This window comes from Aptenodytes patagonicus, chromosome 16 (assembly GCF_965638725.1).
Source record: "Aptenodytes patagonicus chromosome 16, bAptPat1.pri.cur, whole genome shotgun sequence".
Lineage (NCBI taxonomy): Eukaryota > Metazoa > Chordata > Aves > Sphenisciformes > Spheniscidae > Aptenodytes > Aptenodytes patagonicus.
Window position 1 is genome coordinate 8,896,048 of NC_134964.1, and position 17,737 is coordinate 8,913,784.

Below are 17,737 nucleotides of genomic sequence, written 5' to 3' on the forward strand. Positions count from 1 at the left end.
ACGCAGCAAGTACCTGCCTCCTCCCTGCGAGCCTTGCTGCCCGAAGCGGGGAGAAGGCTGCTCTGGTGGTTTTGGCCACCATGGCAGCATCCCGGGCTGGTGACAGACTCCCCGTGCCATCCCTGTGTGCCCGAGGGGAATCTCTGCTCGTGGGCTTGCCGGGCAGCAGCTCAGTGGCTTGAGTTGGGTCAGGACCAAGCGATGCGCAGGAGAAATGGTGAAGGAAGGAGCGAGGTTTCTCCCGTGCAAAGCCGGGGCACCACCGTTATTCCCAGCTGCACACCACTCACCTCATCATCATCAAGCTGAGACATCACTTTACCCAGTCCTGTTAAAACACCTCAGAAATGGTGTAAATAAGTCAGGAGAGGAGTCGGTGGCTGTCTGCATGGGGTAGCCATGACCCATGGCAAGGGACTGTCATCTCCACGTGCTCCCGAGGCACAGCCACTTCGGGGTGATGCACAGCAGTGCTGGAGCAGCCCTGAAACAGGGCTGAACCAAAGGAGGCAGACCCTGGCAGAGCAGCGTTACTGAGCATCCATTTGGCAGGATACGTCCATCATTTGTCAAACCAGGTCTCCCACAGTCCCACACAGTAACATCCCCGATCACCAGGGCTGCGAGGAAGCCTAACGGGGTGCAGTAAGTGTCTTTTGGGAACCCCGTCTCCAAAGGCGCTTCCCCCACCTTGCGGGCACGGCACCAGGATTAAAATTTGATTCTCTGTCGCATTAGGCATAATCCTTCCAAGCCAGGGGATTGCCACACAGTGCCTTAAAAAGGGCAAGTGGAAAGTGGGGCAGGGAAGGGGGAACGCCCCAAGCTCTCCTGCTGCCCACGGTCACCCCGGGCAGGGGCTCTTGGGGACATCCCAGCATCTCTGGGGCTGCTCAGAAGAGCAGAGTCCCCTTCATACACACACTCTTGCTTGGCACCATCTGCTTCGTTTTCTTATGAGTGCAGCAGTTGTCACCTCAATTAGTCAATTAATCATTTTCCAATCAACTAATTGGCTAATCAGTTAAACATGGCTCTGACTAAAGCCCCTGGAGATCGTCCTGCATGCGAGCAAGGAGCTTTTGGGGCAGCTTCATCACAAAGCTACGTCATGGCAAACAGCCCAAGGGCATCTGGGGAAGCAAATGGGCTGCTGTGGGGTAGGAATTTCCTCTGCATTTCCTGGAGGAAGGAGACCATCCCTAAGCACTCGGGGCTTCAGTCCCTCAGACCCGTCTGTACCCTCCCCACAGGGTGCTGGCTTGCTTGGCACTCACCATCCTCATCCTCTGGCTCTCTCATCACCAGCTTCTCGTTTTCTGAGTCTGGATCTTCCTCCTGGAGGAGTTAAAAACAGAGCAGCCGTGAGGAGAAGGTGCTGTGCTAAATAACCCGTGCTCAGCCAGGGCACCAGAGCCCGCAGGGCAGGGAGGCAGAGACCAGAGCTCCTGAGGCAAGGGCTGGGTACCCCTTTCCTGCCTCCTTCACAGAATAGGCCAAACTGATGCTTGCTAACGAGCGAGGTTCGTTAGTCTGCTCTCTTCTTGCTTGTCAGTGAGGGAGATTTGGCCTTGCTTACTGCACTCCCACCCAAAGGCCGCGAAATGCAAGTGCCTCCCCATAATCGAGGAGATATTAAGGTTTTTAAGAAGAACCTGTGTCCCCAGGCACAGCCTTGTGCCCGAGAACCCTCCCGGGCTGGCACCCCCTGCGCTCCCTACCCTGCCCAGGGACGTGCAGGGGACTGAGCCACAAGCCGTGGGGACTTCTCCTGTGTGCCCCCATGCCAGGCTTGGATGGGCCATCCCAGCGCTAGGAAAAGGCACGTCCCCAGCAAAAGCCACCTTGCAGCCACAGGCCAACCAGCTGCTCCAAAGCACAGGAGCACTCACCAGCCAGGACCAGTGGTCGAAGGCAACGGTGGGGGGGTTCGTGCTGGGACCCTGCCAGGACCCCTCCCAGCCTCGCCTGGCAGCAACCCCCCGAGACACCGCTGGCTGCTGCCCGTGGACCCCCGGCCCCTCGCTCCTCCGAGACATGCCTGCCCACACGCACTGCAGTGGCACAGCTGATCTCTGGAGCACAGACAAGAGCAGCAATGGCACTTTTTTTTTTTTTTAATAAATGCAAAGCAATTTTGGAAGTTTTGGGGGTTGCCTCCTACAAGCTGCAACAAGTTTTATCAAGCCCAGATTCCTTCCTCTTGTGGTACACACAGCAGAGAGTCATGCAAATGGCAAACAGGGAGGGAGAGGACTGCTCCAGCTCTGGAGATAAGACAGGGACACGTGGCAGTGCCCCCACATACGTGCCTCCCTCCCGGAAAGCGCAGCACCCAGCACCCTGGCTGCAAACCCCCGTGAGCCGAGCCCAGAGGTTGACAGCACCCTGGAGCACGTGTCCTCCTGCATACTCCCCAGCCCCATGCATTCGATACGAAGTGATGTGCCTGGCGTGCAAAGGGCAAAGCACGTGGGAGAGAGGGGAAGGAGCCTGGCAAGCCACCACACTGTTGAGGACAAGGGAAAAGTTGGGGTGAAGGAGACCTGAGGGAAACGAAGACGGTCGAAGAAGGACCCTGCACAGAGCTGAGCTCTGGCTTTGCAGTGCACAGTGTTAGATAAACTGCTGGAGCGCAGTATGCAGTCGCGACCCAGAACTAGGTTAGTTTGTCATCGGTGAGGAATGCACATTATTCACAGCCATTTGGCTTCTTCTCGCCACTCTGCTCTCGGGCTCCCCAGAAGGACATGCCACCGAGACCCCTCGCCCCCCACAGCCACCGCTATTTTGGGCCACGCTTCCAAACATGGGCACTTCCCGCCGGACACCCGGGCTTCCCCCGGGGACAGCTGGGAGCGGGGCAGCACCCAAAGGAGAGGCCTCAGGGAGGGTTTGGGGAGGAGATGCCCAGCCCTGGCCCCGGGAACTCAGCCACAAGCCCAGGGCAGTGGTTCCCCATCACATCCGTCTCTCCCTGGGAGCCGGGATTCCCCCAGGGAGACCCAACCCTCCAGGAGCCGGCACAAGAAGGGATATTTTAGCCTGTTCCCTGCCCGGGCATTAGGAACTGAGAATTTCTGAGCGTTTAACAGTGGAAGCAAGTAGGAAATTTGCCAAACCTCCAAAGAAGGAGGATATCTCTGCTCCAACCCAGAGGAAGAAACATTTGATGGGAGCAGAGAGGGAGCAGCCAGGGATGCCAGGCTGGCAGGCGATAGCAACGTGCCATGGCCGTGCTGGGAACCCCCCTGCTCGTGGCAGCCAGTAGCTCGCTGCAACGCAACATTTTTCTGCTTGGATGGCTTAGAGGCAGATGCCAGCACCTCCCTTCCCCCCACGCTGCAGCCCTGGCCTCGACATCCCAGTCCGTCTGCCTTGCTGGGGCTGCTCGCTCCCTCGCACCCATCGCTGCCCCACTGCCAGAGCCCCCCAGGCTGCCTTAGCGTGACCCCACTCGCTGACACCCCACCCCCAGGAGCCAGGCATCGCTCCCTGCACATCCGAGAAGCACGTTTGCATCCGGAGTACTGTTTCTCTCCGCTTTAAATGGACAAAGTCATTAAAAGCCCACCCAAACCCCGCCCCAGCCAGGGCGCAGGAGGCAAGCTTTGTGTCCGTTCCACTCCCCCTCCATGGCCACTGCTACCCTGGAACAATGTCCATGCAGGGACACCAGCACACTGCTGTGCCACCCTCCCCAGGCTGGGTCTCCGTCCCACGCACCTCTGCCTTGCTGGAAAGCGCTGCATGGCCGCATCCATCCTCCGCTTGTCCTGTGTGCCCGAGGCTGGACCCAGGTGAGGCACCCAAAGGTGGTATCTGGAAAGAGGCAAAAGCTTTGAGCACAAATGCCCCCGAGCCCTCCCCGTACTCAACCAACCAGCCCCGGCAGCATCAGCACATGCGGACAAATCTCCGGATGCAGCCGGCAGCCCGCCTTGCCCAAGTGCCCGAGCCCACGCTGCCTCTGATCCGTATGCCAAGCCATGGCATGGCTGCTGGAGTGAGGAACACCAGAGACCTTCAGTGCCCAGCCCTGGAGCCAGGGTTTGGAGCTCGTGAGCTGCCCTCTGTGGCAGCCCCAGCCCACGGGACCGGGACCCTTGCAAGGAGCCATCGGCGAGGGGGAACAGCTCAGCCAGCACCGGGCTCAGCTGCCAGGGTGTCCTGGCAGGGCTGGAGGCAGCTGCCCGGGATGCTGATGCAGCAGATCAGGGCTAGCAGGAGGGGAAAGGAGAGGAACATCACAGTATGTTCAGTTCATTAACGCTCGCAGGGCCTGCTCTGCCAGCTGCCCTCTCCACCGCAGCGTAATAACCCCTTGAAACCCTCCCGTGCCCCCACTGCAATCCCGGAGCTGGGGCTTCCCTGCCCTCTCAGCCTCACATCAGCTTTCAACGCAGAATGGCCTTCACCCCTGTGCAAAGACTTCCTTCCCCTGCCCTCTCCCAGCCCAAACGCTTCTCAGCTGAACCTTTCCCCGCTGCGCCGGGAGGGCAGCTGCAGAGGAGGATACGCGTAGGCAGGGAGCGGGGACATTGTGTCCGTTGGCCTTGCGGCAAAAATACCAGTGCCGGGCTGGGAGCAGCCTCCGGGCTGGCTTGAAAAACGGTCGGCAGGGACAAAACCTTCACCCTGAGCCTGGCTGTGCCCACAGCCCCTGCCAGCCGGGGCAGAGGGGAGAGCCATCCCTGCCTTAAGCATCCCGACAGCCCCGGGGAGCCTGCCCCAAATTTCAGGGCTCCTCAGTCCTGCTATGGCCGGCGGGTGCTGCTGTGCCGGTTCTCCTCGCAGCCGTGAGGTAAGAGCAGCTGAGGCGGGGGCTGCCGTGCCCCAGGCACAGGATGCTCTGCAAGAGCAGGGCAGCGTCCTGCAGCTGAAAAATGGAGGGAGGAGGTGTTGGGGCAACGCTGGGAGACTTGACAACCGAAGAGGACACTATGGCACCCCAGGCATTGCTCTCCTATACGAAACACAGCCCAGGGGCAATACAGGGAGACTGTTTCGAGCAGTGGGGAGCGAGGGAAGCATGGACCGGGGCCAGAAAACAGCAGGAGCTGCTGGAGAAGCAGGGACCCGAGTGCTCCAGCTGCCAGCCCACAAGCCAGCATCTCTCCACAGTTGCACGCCGAACAAGAAAGCCTCCCCGCAGAAAAAAAAAAAAAAAAGGGCAACAAAAAGCGCTGCAGGGAGACCACGCACGTCATTATCCAGGAGCATCTGGAGGAGACTTGACACGGGCTGCCCAGGCCAGCTGCTGCAGCGAACAAAGATCGCATTGCCACCGGCATCCAAAGGGACGCGTTCGGCGGCAGCTGCCTGGCCCCGAGGCCATGCAGGGTGGGGAATACGCCCTGCACTCCCTGCCTGCTCCTGCTTGCGGGCAGGATGGACCCAGCCCACTTCACAGCACATCCCGTGCCCACTTACATCTGAATCATACCTCTGCACACTTTGCCAGGGCCTTTGGAAAGCCCAGCGCCTGCCACCGCAGGGTTAAAATCCAACAAGTCATTTACCTTAAATACCAATGCAGCAATACATCTGTCCTGGCTTTTGGCAGCTCTTGGCTTTAGAGCGGAAGCATTTGTTGGATCATCAGAAACACGTTTTTGCCCTTTAGCTTCCACAGCCAACAAGTGAGACGCCTGTGCATGAAGCTGACTCAGGAGCGAGGAGACAAGACCCCCAGGGACATTTTGGGCACAGGCAGCACCAACCACAGATTGCCCCAAGTTACGCAGGGGAAGACGGCTCAGACACAGGAGCTTGGTGTTGTCCCCCCCAAAATCCTCCCTCGTGGCTCTGCTGCCACGCGAGCCCTCTCCCAGCCCTACGGGAGATGGAGGCTGGGCTCCCCATCACAGCATCTCCTGGTTCGCAGCTCATTTCTGGCCATTTCCTCCCCACTTGCTCCGTCCCTCGCACAAACCCCTCTGAGCAATGGGTTTCCCTTCTCAGAAGGGACACGCGGAGCCCATGGGGCTGGTGTGTTCCTCTCCCTGTCCTCAGTCATAGCGACGGCCCCGGTGTCTATGGGCAGGATGGGGACAAATGAGTGCCCCACTCCAGCTCCACGAAAAGGGAAGATCCCAGGCTGCAAAGCAGGGGGAGAAAATTGTCTTGGATTAAACTCCCAGGCCCTGCGTGTTGCCATTTATGGCTGCACTTTCTGCTCCAAGCCTGATGCAAGACTTTGCAAGAGGGAAAGAAAGCAGACAGGAGTCAGCGAGCCAGAAAGAGAAAAGCCAGGAGGAAAAGGGGAAGGAAGAAGCCTTTAAAAAAAGAATAAATAATAATGTTGGGCAGAGTTTAGCAAAGCAAAGCAGCTGCTATGTCGGCAGCTCCCTTTCACCCCACCACTGGGGCTCTCCATTCTCCCACCAGCCAGAGAAGCAGCTGCTACAGAACGAGAGCGGTTTTTCTGCTCCGGGCAATGGTCCTGCCAGCCCCGGGGTGCCTGGCGGGGATGTGCCTCGTGCAGAGGTAGCGCTTCGCAGGTTTGACCCCCCCAGAGCACAGGGAGCATCTGCTCCCACCAGTCCCCCAGTCACCACTGCGGGCAAGGATGAGGCACGGAGCGGCCAGAGCCCCACTGAAGCTCCGGGGCCATCCAGTCCCTGGCGAGGGGTCAGGCAGCACCAGGTCTGATTAGGAAAACACCGGCGCGTCCCACGGCAGGGTGAGGAGTCCCGGCTCAGCAGCACCCGTCCCCACAGGCAGCGTCATGCTCCAGTGCAGCACCCCCAGCAGTGCACCCAGCCGGCTCGTCTGGTGCTCTTCCCTTTTTGCTCCGGCCTCTGGCAAGCAAATGCCACAGGCACCAACACTGGGACATCTCTTATTGCCGCGGATGGGCCAGACGGCATCCTTGGGCAGGCAAAGCCTGCCCTCGCCTCGAAGCCTTACCCGGCAGCCATTCACATGGATGGGCACTTCAGAAGGCAAAGAGTCCTCGTGGCCTCTGCTCCAGCAGTGCGCTGGCTCTAGGCAGGCTCCCGGGGCCGTACCCAGCCCAGAAGGGACTGAGCAGCAGCCCAACCTCCCCAACCCACTGTAGGGGACGCAACATAAAGCCCAATGCAACCGTGCCCCACGCCGCGTCCCAGCACCAGCCCTGTGCTCCAGCCCCGTGACTGGGATGGAGGGGAGGGCACGACATGCGCACAGGCTCCCCGGGGTGCGTGACACACATCCTGCCTTGCTTCCCAATTTGCAGACACTGCAAGAGATGATGCATTCGTTATTGGCACAAACTGCATCGGCTGAGAGCCACGGCACATCTGAGCGGTTACAGGTCTGTCAGGAGAGCCCCGCATCCCGCTGGCAGGGGCCTGTGCTGCTGCTGAGGCTGTGACGAGGGGTAGCACATCACCGCATCCCTCCCCACCGCGCTGCAGGACAGCAGAGCTCCTGCCCCAGCCCTGCGGCAGTGTGGAGGCAGCCTGCACAGCCGCCAATTAAAGCCAGACTAATTAGACACCCTCTCGCCTCTGGCGCCGGGAAGGCAGGCAGGAGGTATTGGAGGGGGAGATGCTGACTTCTTAAATTTAAAGAGAGTCCTTGCTGGGAGCTGGGCGGTTTGTGCTTCTGCTGCCTGGTGTGTCCAGGGGTGCCGGGAGCCCCCAGGAAGGCACAGATGGGGGTGGGGGGCACAGAGGAAAGGTGCCGGGAGCTTTGCAGAAGAGGCAGGTGACATCCCCTTTGTGCCTTTGCTATCCGGGTGACAGCACAGCACGCTGTCCTGAACAGGCAGGGTCTGCATGGCCAGGACGAGCTGGCCACCTCTGAGTGCAAGGCCCTCCCTTGCTGGATGACCTCCAGAGCTGTCCCCTCTCTCCCCACTGTCACCCACTTGACCCTGCTCTGTTTGAAGCCACCAGCTCCGGTTAATCCTTGACAAACCAGCCAGGCTGCTGTGCCCGGCAGAGAGCCTGGCACTGCCCGCTCGCCCTCCCCATCTCCAGAGCATCCCGGCCAGGATGGCATCCCAGCAGTGGCTCTGGACCACCGCTGAAAACCCTGCCCTGTCCCCGCCATCTGCCATGTCCACAACAGAAATACTCATTAGAGAACTGAAGTTTTCCGACTGTTTCTTGCAAGAACAAGACTCGGCAGCCCCAGTGATGCTGCAGTTCCCACCCAACAGCTTTTCATTAGGGGATCGCTTTGACAGCACTGCCTCATCCATTAACAAGCTGGGGATGGGGATGAGAACAGACAGCAACGCACTAATTAACTTTTTTTCAGTGATGGGAGCCAGCAGAGACAAGGGGAACCACTACCAGCAGTTAATGGAAATAAGGACTCCTGGGCTCCTTTCCCTGCTCTGCCACTGCTTCATTTTATAGCCATGGGCACGATGCTGCAACGGTCCGTTCCTCCCAGAGGGGGGCAGGGAAGCCTTGACCCACGCTGATTTTAGCAGCCGGCTGCACATCGCAGGCTGCCGTGGCAGGAGGTGGGAGCAGGAGGGAGGCTGAGCCATACAGCTGCCCCAGCTCAGGGTGCTCAGCAGATACTGGTTTGCATGGGCAGGGAGAAGGGAAGGAAGGAGGCAGCGGGGTGCACAGCTCCAGTCAGCCATTAAACACACCAAGGCTGCTCTCCCTTAGCGGGTTCATCCATCAGCATTTTGGTTGAGTGGTTAATGGCTGCAGTGAATCTGAATCAGCCCGGCGCAGTACGTGCTGAGCAAACAGGAGGGGGGCGGGGGGGGGGAAGGAAAGAAAGCTCTCCAAGTGCCAAGTACAGCCCTCTGCTTGCTGATGTATCGAGTCAACCAAGAAGCCCTGAGCCTGCAGCAGCCTTAACGCTGCCAGGAACCCGCAGCCGAGCGGCCGGCATCTGGGAGCCTCGTCTGCTGAGTCACATCAGGGGACTGCAGCCCTCAGCCGAGCCAAAACAGGTTTGATAGGGCACGTTTCCACCAGCAGCCGCCTGCAAAGCACTCGCTGCTCTGCCCAAGGCCAGTCCCATCCGTGCCTGTGACAACTGCTGGGCTTTGGCCTAAGCAGTGCTGGAGGAGGAGGATGAAGCAACTTTGAGGATATTTGCAGGGAACAAAACCAGGGAACCCAGGGGAGACTCTGCAGGGCTGTGGATGGTCTCCCCGAGTCTGCCTGCAGGATCGGCCCCTGGATCAGCAGCCCGGGCACTGTTCGCCGCTCACACATGCGCGGTGCCTGCTGGAAACGCACGTACTCCCTCCGCCGTGCCACCCAGCACCGCAGGACTGCCAGCCCCAGCCAGGCAGCCTGCGCCGAGCGGTCCTGGCAGCCACGAGATCACACGTGGGCCAGCACTCCCAAACACTTACTCAGCAGTGAGAAGCATCCCTCCCCCTTCCCGCTGCTCTCCACCACCACCCAGATCGCAGCCAATGTCTGGTCCCCGTCATTCCCAAAGAGGTGCTGCTCAGGTCCAGGGAGACATGCCCTGCCTTGCTCCTACAGCGGGGTAACCGTTCCCAGGAGGAAGAACTGGCCAGGACCCTACTCAGCTCCGGTGTCCCCTTTGCTCTGCTGTAAGAGGGCAGTGCAGCAGAGCCCCTGGTCCCGTGGGGCCCAGCCAGACTTCTGGAGGACACAAGACCCCCTGTGCCTTGAGTAAGGGCTCACCTCCAGGCATGCAAAACCCTGTTATCACACTGTGCCCAAGTGGGGATAAGCTGAGCCCATCTCTGAAGGCAATAAGCGTTGCGGCAGTGCCTGTTCAAAGAAATCAGGACTGAAGAGCAGCCAGAGGGGAGGAGAAACATTCCTGAGAAGACTCAAGCTAGTGAGACAGCAGAGGAACCCGTGAGCTCTGGCAGCGCTGGATACAGCCGTCTGTCCCAACAGGGTGCTGCACTTCATCAGAGAGCGCTGGGTGCGCCCTGGGCCCCACAGCAGCTCTGGCCGGGTGGCCAGCTTTGCTGCCGAGCTAGCCCTGCTGGGACCCAGCTGGCTAACAGCAGCCCAGGGGCTCTCCAGCTCGAAAAAGATGCTGGTACTCAAAGGCACCAATAAATCACGCAGCAGAGGGACAGATGTGGCTTCCAGGACACTGTGATGAGGAAGGGGGCTGCTCAAGAGTCGTACCCATGGCCAAGAGGTGCTGGGAAGGGGAGAGAGCGAGCTCCGAGGCTCAGAAATGAGGGGAGGTGAGGAGGAGCACAGGGAGGCACAGCCCCAGCCCCGAGAGAGGGTCAGGGCTCACCCCCGGGTGTTGCAGAGCATCACGGTACAGAGGGTGGGGCGCAACCCCCTGGGACTTGCCCAAGGCCATCCAGTGAGTCAGTGGTGATGCTTTCCAAGGCGAGGGCTGTCTGCGCACTGCCCAGCAGCCTGGATACAGTCGCTGAGGATTACAAATGCTGCTAATAATAGCCAGCAGACGCCTGGGCCCCAGGCCTGCGCTTCCCAGCCGAAACATACTGCCTGCACACGGACGACGCATCGCTCCCAGATTTCTGGGCCGCCCATTGGGACAAGGGGCCGCCCCAGGAGAAAGCCACCAGTGCAGGGAGTTCAGGCACCTCAGGTTGTCACCGAGTCCCATCTGAGCCAGGCAAGAGCAGAGCAAGCTCCTTCCACAGATGCTGGGTCGCCCTTTTATTTTTAAACAAGATCCGGTGCCGGAGGAGGATTTAGCGGGCATTTATAGGCATCGCTGCCCCCACCAGCCCTCCCATTTCAGCCAGGGGTCAGACCTTGAGGCCAGCGTCCTGCTGGGGTTGGGAGGGAGGGGGAAGCCAGTCCCTTCCCCTGGGGCAGGCAAGGACAGCCGGCAGGGGACAGCGTAAGGGAACCCTGCGCTGGCAAGGGGACGGTTTGCTGCAACCCACAGAAAGAGGATGCAGACGGGAAGAACAAACACACGCACAGAGAGCACCTGGATTAGCTCTCTGGGAGAGATTAGCTTGGGAGAAGGAAAAGACTCCTGGGGGCTGGATGTGCAGACAGGAGAGGCTCACACAGACAAACACTTCTCTTCCCTTAAATCTTCGCTATCTTGATTATTTTTAAAAGTATACCTTGGGGGGCAGTGGTGGAAAGGAGCCCGAAACACCCCCCCCAGCGCTGCCGCCCTCGAGGACAACGGGCTTGTCCCCACCCGAGAGCAAACCCCGGCTTTTGCCGGGACCTCCCTTGTTTTAGAGGAAGAGCCGAGGGTTGCTCCCGCTCTGCCACCCGCGGGCACCAGCCCCTCCCGCGGGGACGGAGGAAGCCGGGAAGGGACACCGGGGGGGGGGGGGACGGGACGGACGGACACACACAACACCGGCTGCGGGGACCCCAGTGGTCCCGGGGGACGGGGAGAGGCTCCGCAGGGAGCCGGCCTTACCTTGCTCTCCGCATCCTCCCGGTGCCCGGGCTCCCGGGGCTCGGCGGGCGGCTGCCGGGGCTCGGCGGGCGGCTGCCGGGGGATGCTCTCGGCCGCCGCGGGGCTGGGCTCGGCCGCGGGGCGCGGCTCCGGCTCCGGCTCCGGTTCCGCCGCCTCCCGCTGCTCGCCAGCTGCCTCCTTCCCCTCCTCGCCCGCCCCGACCTCCTCCACCGGCACCCGGGCCCCCTCGTCCTCCGGCCCCTCGGCCGCGGCCGGTCCCGGTCCCGCTCCCTCCGGCGCCACCGCCGCCGCCGCTTCGCCCCCGGGGCCGCCCTCCCGGGCCGGCTCAGCCGCTGCCGGCTCCCGGGGCCGCTCCGCCGCCCGCTCCCCCTCGCCTCTCCGCAGCCTTACGAAGACGGAGGCGAGGACGAGGGCCAGGACGGTGAAGAGCAGCGGGACGGCCAGGTAGAAGTCCACGGCCACGTCCATCCTGCCCTGCTGCCGGAGCCCGCCCGACCCGACTGCGCGGCCGCGGAGGGTGCGCGGCCAGCCCGCTCGGCCTGCGGCGGGGCTGGGCAGGCTCTCAGCCGGCTTTACCCGGCGTCATCTGCCCGGGCCCTGCCCACAGCCCCGGCCCCCGCCTCTCCCCGGCCTCGGCACCCACCTCCCGCAGGGAGCCGGCAGCCGAGAGCGATCCCCCCCCCGCCCGCCCGCCCGCCGGGGATGCACACCCGCACCCGCTCACAGCCACGGGTGGGATTTGGGCAAGGGGGACCGGGGGAGGAAGGCTGCCTGCAGGCAGCCCGGCTCTGCCTGATGCGAGCGTCTGGCTCCAGACAGGAGGATCTTTCATTAGACACTGCCCTATATCCAAAAAGTCGTTCCCAAACTGTTCTGCGCAAGCACTTGCATCATTCGTAACTGTTTGACTTGGAAAGGTCTCTGCCTCCTCACCTCTCTCCTGGGATGCTCGCTGTGGGCAGACAGGCGCCCACAGCTTGGTGAGCTCAGCACGATTGCAGGGAGCTCTGTGCAGGTTGGGGTGGCAGCTGGCCTCCATGTAGCGCTTAATGAACATTTGCACCTTGTTGGCCCTTGGCTGGGTAGTGGAGGAGCTGGCAGGGCATGGGAAGGCTGTCCTGACTCCCCTCGGTGAGGAACATCTGGCAGGGCATCCACGCCAAGCTTCAGAGCGCGGCTCCACCTTCCCCCGGGGCTGCGGGTGATATCGGTGGCACGTTTGTGCCGTAAACGGCTGTCACACCCACCAGGTAAGTGGGTGCTGAGAGTAGCTGGGCTGCGAGAGCCTCCCCCTGAGCACCTTGCTGCTGGGGCATCTGAAAAACGGGAGGCTCAAAGAACGGGATGTGCCCAAAAGCCATCACAAGCTGGCAAGGAGACTGGCCAAGGGGTTGTCAGGTCCTTCCAGACTCCGCCACCAAGGATTTCCTGCCTTTTGAGACTACTGGAAGGATTAGCCAACCTTTTACAAAGCAGGCTGAAATTAGAAGGCCTAAGCTATTCCTGCCAGGGTAAAACCAGCACGGAGCTTTCTCCCAGCTGTGCGCGAGGGGAGCAGACATGGGAATCCGCCCTCAAAGTTTCCTCCAGGGAAAAGGCTTTGGAGATATCTCCGGGAGCAGAGATTTTTATTGACTGGCTAAAAACAAAACACGAACAAAGACGGGATTAAATCCCCGAGGTGGGAGGAAGGAAGTGAAGCCGTGATCCTCACTGCGGTTTGTCTTTATTGGTAATCCTATCAGGCAGGCAATCATGAGCGTATGGATAATTGTATTCTTAGTAACAACCAACCATGGTACTTATCTTCCCTTCTCCTACACAGCTTTGCATTTCCTGGGCCCCGATCATCAGAGCCGCTCTGGACCTCAGCCAAAACATCCAGAGATTGGCAGCATCACAGCGCGGTTTGGTTCAGCATCTTGTCTGATGTATGTTTTGTCCCTTCTTCTCCCTTCCTGTCCAAATCCACTCTTTAGCTTGGTGAAGCTACCGGCTTCCAAAAGTTTGACTCGCTAGATGAAGTAGTGGAAAAGCACGAGGGATGTGCTCCACCAGATCAACACAAAGGGGTATAAATAGGTCTGGAGTACAGCGAGACTGAAATTCTCTCTCAAGCAGCTTCTGGAAGACCCTTCCAGGGGCAGAAGGAGTAAAAAGCCTCAGCCGAAGGGTTTACGGCAAAGCCTGTCCGACAGGACAGGGTGATCGTTGATTAGAGCCTGGCGCAGCCTCGGGTATGCGATACATCGCTGTGTGTTTGGACAGGCAGTTTGGGAATCAGCAGTTAATCAGGTTTGTTTGTATTTCTGCTGGTTTTTAAGTAACCTTGGAGCTGAGCTGACCACCTGCAGTAGCCACGAAGGCATCGGCCCGAATCCAATGCATCACTTGCTTTCGGAGACTTCCCCTGAGCCCTGGAAATTGCTCACAGCCAGAGACAGAACCAGGGTGGGGAAACTCACGGGACTGGGTCTTCGCTCCTGTGCTCACGCGGACTGTCAGTTTTGGGGACAAAGAAGAATTTTGGGCGAGACTACCAGAAGCTGGCCGCTGTGGCCTGCTAGTAGGGTGACTTGGGGCGTTGTGGCCTCACACGCCGATGCACACGTTTGCAGCTGTCGCAGTGCCCTCGATTACTGCCGACATGCGGGACATCTCCTGCTCTGTTTCCCTGGCACCATACATTTTCCATGGCTCCTGGCTGGAAGTCTGTTAGAGGGTGTTTGCCTGCGCAGGAATGCAGTGGCATGTGGCTTGCATTAACCCAGTAGGGACGGAGCACTTCAGCAAGTGCCCACCCAAGCAGGATTTATCACTGCCTTAAAATAGGAGGCGCTGGCCCTCACAGCTTCTTCTGAGGTCAGGATCACTGATGGGGAAACCAAACAGGAGCTAAAGCCAGAGACTACCATTAGCAGCTTCTGCCTTTGGACCTGCAGTGATTCACTATCAGGTGGCTGGAACCTGCCGCACTCGTAGGAGTTGTGAGAACTGCAGGGCTCAGACATCTCTGAAAAACAACACTCCAGGTCTTGAGAGCAACAGCCAGGAGCATCAAGGACACATCTGCAAGGACAGCTGTGCTAACCGAGCTAACTTCATACAGTAACGAGGTGGCAGAATCAGCGACAGGGCTCAGCTCCCCGTGTCCGGACCTGGGCTGAGAGCTAGACTCTCCTGCAGAATATGATCTGATGGGGATGATCCCCCGAGCAGAAACCAGGCCCAGCAGGTCCCGTACGATATCGACTTGTCCCCTCCGCGGCTCTCCAGAGGCAACTGGACGGAGTAAACTTGCCCTGATGCAGCAAGGCTCCCACTGGGAGGGACGGAGGGTGTCTGTATGGTTCCCCCATGAACTTGCAAGGCAAGATTAATGCCTCCGGCTCCTGCCACGCAGCCGCACGCTCCGGGACAGGAGGGGACGGATTCACACAGCAGGTCAGCCAGGCGGGCTCCCAGCCAGGGATCTCTGCCCTGGTCCTGCCCGCCAGCTCTGGGGGAGACGAGCTGCGGAGGGGCTGTCGCAGCCTCTGCACAGAGGCTGCTGGCAAGGGGCCGGGGGGGAAGGGGGCTCGGGGAGGGCAACCCTCCTTCGGTACCGCGTCCCCGTCGCAGCCCGGGGTCAGGCTGAAGGCCGGGGGTGCCAGCCGTGCCGCGGGCGGCCCAGAGCGGGGAAGCCGAATGAGCACGCTGCCCTCTCTTGGGAGGAGAACAGCTCTGCGCCGGCTGCGGCCAGGGAAGGGGCTGGCCGGGAAACGGCTCGCTGAGAGAGCCCCGGCCCCGCACAAAAGCTGCTTTTACAGGGCTGTCAGCTCCAGGCCGCGGCGGGGGGAGCAAAGGGCTGGGTAACAGCTGAAGAGCTTTACCAACAAAGGGGGATTCAGGAGAGCTGCGGTGACAACTGCTCCGGGAAGCATCCCCCGCCGCGGAAAATGCTGTGCCTGCAGGAGGGATTTAGCTCGGTTGGCTCCCTGCAGCCCAGGCCACTACGGTGGGCACTGCTCCCAGCCTCCCGGGTATAACGTGCTGAACAGCCGGGAGAGCTTTCTGTAGGCACAAAAAAAGACCCGATTTACCACGTTGCGCGTTCCTACTCTCTCCCGCAGCACGTGAACTGTGCAGGCAGTAGCTGCTTACACAGATGCATCCCTCCCACCCAAAGCAAGGAAGTCAGCTGAAGCAAGCGGAGTTTCAGTACCCCCCTCTCCCTCCACCACAGCTGTAACCCAAGCACGGGTCTACAAGATCCTGTGAAGTGAGGTGAGCAGATACACGCTGGTTTCTAGCGGGGAAAGCAGCAGCTGCTGGTTTGCACAGACTTTAGCGACTTCAGACAGCGCCTGTTCCAGCCAGATGATTCTGCGTCCCCAGGTCCTCCAAGAACCCATTTCCCCTCACGTAAAGCTTGAGCACAGACTGGTCTTACAACCGGTCCAAACTCAGACCGTTTCTGCAAGCCCCAGTCATGCTCCCAGTCAGCGACACCACTTTTTCCTTGCCAAGAACAGCAACGTCCTCTCTGCGTCGATGCCAGAAATGAGAAGCTATCCCAGGAAACGTGGCTGTACTTGCCCTGTTCTTCAGCTGACGCAGGCTCGGAGGTCACTAACCCATCTGGCTGGCTGTTCATTTGCTTTTGCACACCCGGCTGTGCGCTAGCCCTCGTGCTGCAGTGATGCTCAGAGAGCTGGTTCGATTCACGAGTGGCAGAAGACTAAACACAAGAAGAGTTCAGCTCAGCAAGAGGTCCGAGCCAGCCCAAGGGTGGGGATGGCCGTACCTTGCTCCCGCTGAAAGGAATGATCCTACCAAAGGGCTCTCTTGTGAGTGCTTGTTTCTATACCTTCTCCCTAAGCTCCCATTACTAACCCCTCCGCTAGCTAGGCCTCTGGTCTCACCCAGTGCAGCTCTTCTTCCATCATGTTAAAACTCATTTTCCAGTGTAATCCCTGAGCTAGGGCAGGCTCCGAGTTGTTGTTGATGGTCTTCAAAGTTTTGAACCAGCTGTACAATTGGCCTTGCCCCCGAAGGCAAGCTGATACAAGCTCCAAGTTCTAAGAGTGAACCAAAAGCTCACGGGCGCTGGCAGCCGGTCCAGTCCTGACTGGACTGGAGCAGCACAACAGCTGAGAAAAGATGCAGCCTTGGGCCTAAACAAGGCAGCGCTGCATCAGAAAAGCAATCCTTCTGAAATTCTCCTCCAGCCCTGGTACGCCTTCCCTGCTTGCACAGCTGGGACACGGCTGGACCAGCCGCTGCTCCTCCTCCTCCTCCTCCTCCCGGCAGGCTGCACAGACGCTCGCTGCGGTGGCAGCCCCCCAGTTTCAGGTCCTTCTGTCGAACGAGGAGAGGACACACAACGGTTACAGGCATCACATACAGGTGGGAGCTGCCAGCTCTCAAACCAGAAGGGACGTGGAATGATTATTTCCTTTTGAACACGTTTCCAATCAGCTCTACCTGCCTCAATTTACACTTCTCCAGAAACAGAGGAGGTGCGGTCCCACAGAGGAGTCTTTACATGCCTTGAAAAAGCAGGTGAGATTCTGCAAGAATATTAGTTTAATCCCAAACCAGTCTTAAAACACGTAGCTACTTAGTGCCGTGGCTAACACTCAAGTAGGAATGCAGCCCCGTTCTCTCTGTGACTTGCTTTCTAACTGCCACAAAAGAAATAGCAGCAGTTATTTGCTTTTACATCAAACTGGAGGAAAGGAGCGAGAACATCAGCACAGGTACAGCACAGACAATACCTCCGCATTTCCCACTCGGGTAAACCTGTCCTGTTGGCTCCCCGGTAGCAATTAAAGAAATCAGTATGCCGTCCTCCTTGCTGAAATGAGGTATTGGGTTGCAACTGTCACAAAAAGGAAGACAGGTAGATAAATCAGAGGAATAAAAATAAATCGAGTCCAGATTGCAAGGCCACAGTGGCACTGAAGGAGGTACCGGCAGATTCGGAAGAACAATGGGATTGACTCGAAGCTGGGAGCACGCAAAATCGCCTCTGTTGGGAATGACAAGCAGAAGAGGTATGTTACAAAAGCATTTCTACAATGGCTCTACATAGCTTTCAGCCACCACAATTCATACCATTTTCTGGAATTAGGCCTTGTTAAATGCCAAGCACCGACGCGCCCGGAGCGCCCACGCGGAGAGCAGGGGCTCATTAGCTAATTGTGTCTGCATCTAGCAGAGGATGCGGACAGGGCACGGGGAGAGACCTGCTGAAGAGCAATTGGAAAGGAGAAAAACAAATTTGGTTTTGTAGGTGACAGTAAAGGAATGTTTACATGGGTGTTTGGGAAGGGAGGGACAGAGGTTTATGCAGAAACGAGCAAACTTGCTGTCTGCTGCCACAAAACCATTTACTCTCCAAGGTGTTCCATTCTACAATATA

General features: G+C 59.2%; 1 protein-coding gene across 3 annotated transcripts in view; it reads right to left on the minus strand.

Annotated features, from left to right (window-relative positions):
• MXRA7 (matrix remodeling associated 7) overlaps window positions 1-11,888 on the minus strand; it is a 31,548-nt gene extending 19,660 nt beyond the window's left edge. For 2 of the 3 annotated variants that reach the window (XM_076353568.1, XM_076353570.1), the window contains exons 1-3: window positions 11,332-11,888; window positions 3,727-3,822; window positions 1,278-1,338 (exon numbers count right to left, since the gene is read on the minus strand). In XM_076353568.1, the coding sequence (XP_076209683.1) occupies window positions 1,278-1,338; window positions 3,727-3,822; window positions 11,332-11,799 (625 nt within the window). In that variant the 5' untranslated portion in view covers window positions 11,800-11,888. The remainder of the gene's footprint in view (window positions 1-1,277; window positions 1,339-3,726; window positions 3,823-11,331) is intronic. The other variant, XM_076353569.1, reaches the window with a different exon arrangement.
• Between the last annotated feature and the right edge of the window lie 5,849 nt (window positions 11,889-17,737).